Source organism: Salvelinus namaycush, chromosome 37, assembly GCF_016432855.1.
Source record: "Salvelinus namaycush isolate Seneca chromosome 37, SaNama_1.0, whole genome shotgun sequence".
Taxonomy (NCBI): Eukaryota; Metazoa; Chordata; class Actinopteri; order Salmoniformes; family Salmonidae; genus Salvelinus; species Salvelinus namaycush.
Genome location: NC_052343.1, coordinates 21,982,941 through 21,991,643, shown reverse-complemented (window position 1 = coordinate 21,991,643; position 8,703 = coordinate 21,982,941). Strand labels below are relative to the sequence as shown.

At 43.5% G+C, this 8,703-nt stretch overlaps 1 protein-coding gene across 1 annotated transcript in view; it reads right to left on the bottom strand.

The window, feature by feature from the left end:
* Nucleotides 1–1,086: 1,086 nt before the first annotated feature.
* Nucleotides 1,087–8,703, bottom strand: part of LOC120031313 (glutamate receptor ionotropic, kainate 2) — a 284,742-nt gene continuing 277,125 nt past the window's right edge. The window contains exons 15-16 of the mRNA XM_038977019.1: nucleotides 8,361–8,614; nucleotides 1,087–1,251 (exon numbers count right to left, since the gene is read on the bottom strand). Coding sequence (XP_038832947.1) covers nucleotides 1,087–1,251; nucleotides 8,361–8,614 — 419 coding nt within the window. The remainder of the gene's footprint in view (nucleotides 1,252–8,360; nucleotides 8,615–8,703) is intronic.

The following is an 8,703-nucleotide window of genomic DNA, read 5'->3' as shown; positions in this document are numbered from 1 at the left end:
ATCACTGCCCCTCACCCGGTAATCTGTCTCTCTTGTATTTATATATGTACCGGTATATATTTTTTCATTCAAAAAAAGTTTCCCATCCCCCATAATTTACCAAAATGTTAGTACTCTGAAATAAAGTAAATTAAATCCCCTATTGCCTGATGGATAATGTACTGTATTCTTTCCAACAGTGAATGATATGAATAAACGATGCCTCTGTACATGTTGGGAGCAGTTCTGTCCTGCTCACCAATGTGTTTTGGGCTTTGGGTTTAATTTGGAACTGGCTGTTTCTAGCCCATCTGGTCTCCTTCTTCTTCTATGGTTGAATATAAACAAGATGCGTCCTCTACACACTCGCCAACTGATTTTCTCTCCGTTTTTTCTATTAGTGTCTGTGTATGTGTTTGCTCCATAACTATGACTGAGGGATGTACGTGCTCCTGATTCTACCTAACCAAGCTCTCTGCATGTGGTCTACTCAGTGAGAGAGAGAGAGTGGTTGGGTAGCAGATAGAGATCACATGTCCAAATTGAATCAATATTTAAGGTACAACCAAACATATACCTGTATGATATTCTATACTTTCAATTTAACCTGCCCTCCCTCCTTTCCTCTGAATCCTGGGTGTATCTCTCTCTTTTTTTATACTAAATCATGGCACCACTTGGTCACTCCTTGCTCAGGTGCACTGCCAGGTAGAGTAATGAGGTAACTCACATTGAATTGCTCCCAGGTTGGTTCAAGTTATTTCCACAGGAAACATTGTTGAATCTCTTTTCATTTCTAGCTTAGTGTTTCAAAACAACGATGCCAGACAGTCAGTCCAGTCAGTGATCAGAGCAGCTCAGCTCTTCTCTTCTCCACTTCTCTTTTCTTCTCTTCTCTTCTCATCTCCTCTCCCACTCTTAACCCCCCCTCCAAATACACTCACATAAATCAACTATCAGCCTTCCTCCCTCCCCCAGTCTCTCTTCACCCTACACACCTCCACGTGACAGCAGAGAGAGAGATAGAGAGAGAGATATAGAAAGAGTTAGAGGGATAGAGAGAGAGAGAGAAAGAGTTAGAGGGATAGAGAGAGAGGGAGTCCTGTTCTAGGCCATGGTCTCTTTGCCTGGCAGTCTGCGGTCGTTGAAGGTGTGCATGTTGATGACGTCTTCTGTCTTCACCATGACGGGCGGCTGAGGCTTGTGTTTGAGGCGCCGCTGGCACTTGAGGGACACCCGCAACTCGTCCACCATGGCACTGCAGAAGGACCTCTGTAGGAGAGAGTGAAAGAGAGAGAAAGAGAGTCAGAAAGAGAAAGAGAGAGAAAACAGGGATTTCAGAGAGAGCCTCCTCTAGTTACAAACAATTTGGCAGTAATAAGCTCAGCAGAGCAGAGCACTGCAGAGCTGCTACTTCCCCAGGGCAGGCTCTCTACAGCCCCCTCTCTGAGAGCTGCCATGGTGACAGAGCAGGAAGGGGAGAGAGGAGCTGGCTCAGGAAAGGGTGGGTGGGCTCGGGCTGGAGATCTAGCTGGGGCTGGGGGAGTTGGATGGAGGTTGCATGTCCATAGTCTTTTAGTGTAGTAGGTGGATAAAGGGGCTAGAAGTAGGTAGGAATCAGGACAGGATTTGCACTGGAGGTCGGCAGGGCTTCCTCTTGTATTGGGAGACAATAGATTTAGCAACTTCATGTTTTCAGAGAGATGAGAAACATTGACTTTATCCACAGACTGTTAATGCAGTATTATAAGTATCTTACTACAGCTGTGCAGCTATTTGATCATGTACAGCAACACCTGGTTATGGTAGCTTGCGTTAACAGCTTTAAATTATTAAAATGTGTTGACATACTGCTAATTGAAACATGCCTTTAGCCCTGGCAATGATTCAGTTTCAAATCAAGCACGGGTGTGAAGTTTGGTTGGTGAGTGGAGGGGCTGGGATGAAGGAAGGGCTAGATGGTCTAGGGGGGGTAATGCTTTGGGAAGGGTGGATTGAAGAGGGTTAGAAGGAAAGCTGTGCACAGTGCCGAATTGCTGGAGTCCATCTGGAGTCGCACACATGGCGAGCGAACTCACGTACACACAGGCAAGCGTGCAAACACACTCACACACACACACACACACACACACACACACACACACACACACACACACACACACACACACACACACACACACACACACACACACACACACACACACACACACACACACACACACACACACACACAGTGAGCATTCTAGGCTAGCTAAAGTGATTTCTCCATGGCAGATTTCCCCCATCCTTTTCTGCCAGGCAGCCCAGCCGGGGCCCAGGCCCATACAGCAGCATGACTTATTGATGCATATTACATCTCGTCTGACTCAAATCCCATGTAGCTGCATGGCCAATTAAGCTGCTGCCTCTTCTTCTTCCTTCTCCTTTTCTCAAAGCTACTCTGGCATTTGCAAATGGTGCACTGAACAACGCAGAGTGACTCAACTAAATCTGAGACTGCTATTCCTGGAGGTACTATTGGTGAAACAGATTCCAAGGGACTAATATGTTTTTCGAGTCTAGGTTAAATCTTTCACATAAAAACACAACTTATATTTTGGAACGGCAATAATTCAGAACCTCAGTTGAGTTGATAGAGAACCGAGAGATGTCTACCTTACTAGCTGGAATGTGAAAGGGCTCAACCATCCTGTCAAGAGAAATAAGGCCTTTGCCCACCTCAAGCAATTGAAGGCTGGGTTGGTCTACTAGCAAGAACACAGGGATGAAGACAACAGTGAAGACTTTATGCTGCTAAGTCAGCCAGTGATTGAGTGTCATTCAGTTACTCATGCCAATGCTTACCTAACAGGCTGCCTTCTCCTTAGTGCCTTTCTTCCTCATCTATGACCAATTGGGTTATGACATTGTTATGAGTTGTCCTAATGAACAGGTATCTCACATTAACACATTCTATAGTTATGGCTATAGGACTCCCACCCATGTAAATGTTTTAATGCTTTCACTTTCCAGCATACCAACAATCACATCAATTCACCAGCACTCAAAATTCTATGCATATTGAGTATATGGATTTGGGTGTACGAAGGTATGTACCTATCTGAGTGTATATGATATTACATGTTAGTATGTGTATATCATATTCATAAATTATATTTATATCATATCATATTGTTTGTCTTCTTCTCACAAAAAACATACAGTAAAAAGCTACAACTGGAGTAGCAGGAATTACTCCTAGAAGTCCTGCTGATTAACTACAAGCCTTTCAGAAAACATGCTTTTCATGGCTATTGATTTTCTCTGGGAAAGAGAGATTGAATAGCATCTTCTACCTAGGACACGTCTCCCCTCATGAAGCTGTGGACTTAGTGGCCACCTAGGACCAATATAAAAGTCCCAAAAGTAAACCCCCACCCATCTGGCTTTCCAGGCAGGCTAAGAAAACCCTCCCTGACTCAGGGGACACATCTCCATCATGGCCTCATGGCTGCTGGGCTCATAGTTGGATTGATGGTGGCTGTTTAGTGGTGGCCATTGAATTACAGAGTTTTAACGACCCCTTTTCTCCACCACCAGAGCCAATCCTGAGCTGAACAGGCTCAGGTCTCAGAGCACTTTGGGCTCAGAGGAAGACAGGAAGAAAACATCCACTTAAGGAGGTGAGATGGAGAAATAATAAATCCAACACTTTTACTGCCTTAAAGCTTTTTTACTACCATTAATGGAAGAAGGCACTGGTGGGTATTTTGCAGGCTGCCCATATACAGTACAGCTCAGTCAGTCTGTACCACCACGTACACGGATCTATAGACCCAAGACCTGCTCATCAGGTTGGGTATAACAGCTGAGATGGAAAGACACCATAGTAGCTCCCACTCCATGATAGCGTGATGGAAAAATGGAGTGCAAGCAAGAGATGAATAGTCACTTTTTTTGTGTGTGTAGTCAATGGGTGTCTGTGTGCACATCTGTCTGAGCAGGTGTGTGTGTGTGCACATATAAGTGCATGCATACATTCCTGCGTGTGTGTGTGTGCGCAAAATCGGGGAGCTGGATGGTTCCTCACACACAGCTGGTGATCTCTGTCCCTGGAGAGCCAGGTTACTCTGCAGCACCCTCAGCAGCAGGCAGGAGGATAGGGAAAAGCAGGAGGAGGAGGGGGAAGAGAAGAAATGGAAGGAAGATGAGGAGGAGCTGAAGGAGGAGGAAGAGGAGGAGGGAGAGGTGGAGGATAACGAGGTGGAAGAAAAGGAAAAGGGGGATGAGAAAGAGGAAGAGGTGGAGAAGGAAGAGGGGGAAGTGGACAACCATGGTGCTCATGGTATTTTTCTGAAAGCCAGCCATGTTGTGACGATGGGAATGTGTGGACTCATGAAAAAAAAGTCCTCATTGGGCGAACCAGAATGAAAAGCCTACTAAAACTTCAAATATTTCTCAATCTTTTATTAAAGTTAATAACAAGTGGAAAATATTAGACTGAAAACCTAGTTATTCTGTATCACAATCTGAGTTAAGTAAATTCAAATAATTTCAAATAAACACACAATTATTGTCATTACAACATATATTTTTGGATTTGGCAAATAATATTAACAAATGTTGACATTATAAGGTGTATGGCTCATAACATTAAATAAATTACTTGCTATTATTCTTTTTCTCTTTATCCTTTCTAATGTTACACAGAATACAGTAGCAGTTGGACACACCTACTCATTCCCACAGTGTTCTTTATTTGTATTATTTTCTACACTGTAGAATAATAGTGAAGATATCCAAACTGTTAAATAACACAAATGGAATCATGTAGTGACCACATTTTTTTTAAACAAATCAAAATATATTTTATATTGAGATTCTTCAAAGTAACCACCCTTTGCCTTGATGACAGCTTTGCACACTCTTGGCATTCTCCGGATTGACTGACCTTCCTGTCTTAAAGTAATGATGGAAAGTCATTTCTCTTTGCTTATTTGAGCTTTTCTTGCCATAATATGGACTTGTTCTTTTACCAAATAGGGCTATTTTTGGTTCACCACTCCTACCTTGTCACAACACAATGGATTGGCTCAAATGCATTAGGAAGGAAATACATTTTAACAAGGCACACCTGTTAATTGCTGGTTGAGAGAGTGTGCAAAGCTGTCATCAAGGCAAAGGGTGGCTACATTGAAGAATCTAAAATATAAAAAATGTTTTGATTTGTATATTAACACTTTTTTTGGTTACTACATGATTCCATGTGTTATTTCATAGTGTTGATGTCTTCACTATTATTCTACAATGTAGAAAATAGTAAAAATAAAGAAAAACCCTGGAATGAGTAGGTGTGTCCAAACTTCTGACTGATACTGTAAGTAATTATAAAATGCAAATTGCAGGGTGTGCGCTATCAAGCATGACAAACCCAACAAAGAGATGCTTAGTAGAACATTTTTCAAGTTGACACTTTCAGCATCGTGGTGAAAATACAACCCTGTACTGTCGACACATTCAAGTAAAGGATCTTGTGCAATTAAATAAAATATCAGGTATTTTCAAATGTGACTAATTATTGAATTGATATGGGAATACTTGGTACACTGCATATCGTGTCAAGGTTTTACAGTTAAAACAGTAGCAACGGACCACACATACTAAAATACACGTTGTGGTTGTGTGACACGCAAACCTCTTGGAGAATGTCTATTTGCTTTGGATGAGTAAAACATGTATTGCTTCTCAGATAATCAGACACAAACAAATGATTGATTATGAGAATTTATGAAAAGCAATATACACCTTTGTCGGTTATCAATTGGATGTTAAAATATTGAGGTACACAACTTACATAATTGTAGCATACAGGCACAGGTAGTGTGACAATAAAATGTTAAATGGACTGACAACTGACAACTACTCAAGTCTTCTTGAAACAGATATGTGAGTGAGGTCTATTCTCTGTCTGGATATATCTGCTATCTGTATGACACGCTCCTCCACCTAGTTCTGAGCTGATAAGAGTGTGAAACTTATCTTCTTCAACTGCTGTGTCTGACACAAAGACATGCTGAAGAACACCAGGAAGAGATCATGATCAACATCAAACGATGAGGTTTCTATTAAATCACTCTCCTTCTCTTTCTCTGGCTCGGCTGACTATTACTCCCTACTCTACTCACTACCAACCTTCCTTATGGGTTTTTATTAGCCATATCGTTCTTTAGCATTCTTTAAATGACATCCTATTGATGGGGGACCTCCCCTCCCGTCTACCCTGGCTGGTCTGTGGGTGTAGTGCTGTGCGTGTGTGTTGTCGTTGACAGAAGGACTCTGAACATCACTTCACGACTAGATGCTCTGAATCATAGATGTGGGGGCTTATGGCCGAGAAGCAGCAGCAGCATCACTGCGTTGTGCGATCGATGGAGGGTGTAGAAGAAAGCTCTTAGTGCAGGCCAGGCTCCTGTAGAGAGCTAAGTAGGGGTTGGCGTTTGAGATTTATGAGACTTGTTGGGTGAGAGAGCACTGTGTTAGACAGGAAAGGAAGGACAGGACGGGTCAGGACAGGACAGGAAGGACAGGACAGGACAGGGCAGGAAGGACAGGACAGGACAGGACAGGGCAGGACAGGACAGGACAGGGCAGGAAGGACAGGACAGGACAGGACAAGACAGGAAGGACAGGACGGGTCAGGACAAGACAGGAAGGACAGGACGGGTCAGGACAAGACAGGAAGGACAGGACAGGGCAGGAAGGACAGGAACGGCAGGACAGGGCAGGAAAGACAAGATAGGAATCCCAGGAAGGACAGGACAGGACAGGAAGGACAGGACAGGAAGGACAGGAACGGCAGGACAGGAAGGACAGGACAGGAAGGACAGGAACGGCAGGACAGGAAGGACAGGACAGGAAGGACAGGAACGGCAGGACAGGAAGGACAGGACAGGAAGGACAGGACAGGACAGGACAGGAAGGACAGGACAGGACAGGACAGGACAGGACAGGAAGGACAGGACAGGAAGGACAGGACAGGAACGGCAGGACAGGACAGGAAGGACAGGACAGGACAGGAAGGACAGGACAGGAAGGACAGGACAGGACAGGAAGGACAGGAACGGCAGGACAGGGCAGGAAGGACAGGAAAGAACGGACAGGAAGGACAAGACAAGAAGGACAGGACAGGAAGGACATGGGCTTAAGGGGATCATCAAAAGGTTTACATGCTGTTAACAACGAGTGATGTGTTGTTGTAGCATTACACTTTTAATATGAGATTATTCAGTAGAGTAGTTAGTATGTTATAATATCTGAAAGCTTACATGTGTTTCCAAAACTAAGCCTTCAGAGAGTTTGCAATCATAGCTTGATTCAGTTTGGCTTGTCTGTCCAAAAGTTTGAATCTGATAATAATGATTCTTTTTTGGGAGAGGATTGCTGTGGCTGTGTGTTGAGGGTGACGTGAAGACGAGAGTGGCAAGGCGTATGACTGGTGACATTTACATGAACATTATGGATCATGCATTTGGGCCAACCTTCCAACCCCATCGTGTGAAACCGTGCACCTCTAGTTTTAGGGACACCTTTCGAACACATACACTCAACCATGCACCAATGGCAACTTTTCATTCAAACGTTGTGACCATAACATCGCTGCCAGTTCTTCCGACAGGAAACTTCCCAAATCGGGAACTATCTGAAGTTAAAAAAATACAATTTGTGCATTTTAAGGTAATTGTAGATGACTGGAGTCTCTGGAGTCTTTCTGGAGGTCATTTGAGCTGGTGGTTAAAGTCTACAGGTAGCTGCTTGGAGGGTCCGTGGTGACAGCAGAACTCCTCACGCTTCCTATCACCTTGGTGCCGTTGGGGCTAAGTGGATAAAGGCAAGAAAATGAACCCATACTTACTGTGTCTTAAAGAATATGGTGCATTACTGTATCTACATAAACATCAGTGTTTCAGGAGCTGACCTGACTATCATGTAAAATTGTCCTTGTGATCTCAGTGTAACTAAAATGGCTACTGTCTGTCTGTCCTTTTGTACATCATGTACATTCAAATAAGTGTTAATACTGAACACGTGTAAATGTCCCCTCCACCCGTATCCAAACATCAAGTGCACTTTATTGAGTATGAGGTGAGGGATGGTTTATTGCAAATACAATGAGACTAAATGTCTCTACTTTCACATTTTGTGCTTTTTATGTCAGAAATAAAAATATGTGATAAAAATGTTATATTTTGTAAACCACAAAATAAATGTAAGCTAGGCCAAAACACAACGCTAATAGAAAAGTGTAAAAATGGTCTCCTTGTCAAAAATCTCTGCATAATAAGATCCACACACAGACACATTGTCATTGCAACCTGGCTATACGTGAAAGGATGTTGCTTTACCTTTTCCAGTTGTGCGTTTTGTTTGGATTTATAGATGAACTCTCCGACTGCCACAAACACCGACAAGACGAGTCCAGCCGCCAGGACGATAAAGATGCCCCCGATGTTCTGGACCCCCAGAGCGCTGGCCTCCTTATTCTTCTCATCCTCCGGACAACCGTTCCCCCTCCACCACTTCTCCTTCATCATGTGCAGCTTTCCTTCTTCCTGCAGCTGCAGGATCGCTATGGTGATCTTGTCCCTGTACGGAGAACCTGAGGGACCAAAAAAATCAGGTGAGGTTGAGATAGATAATAATTAGGAGGAAAGCGTGTGTGTGTGTATACGTGTGCATGTGTGTGTG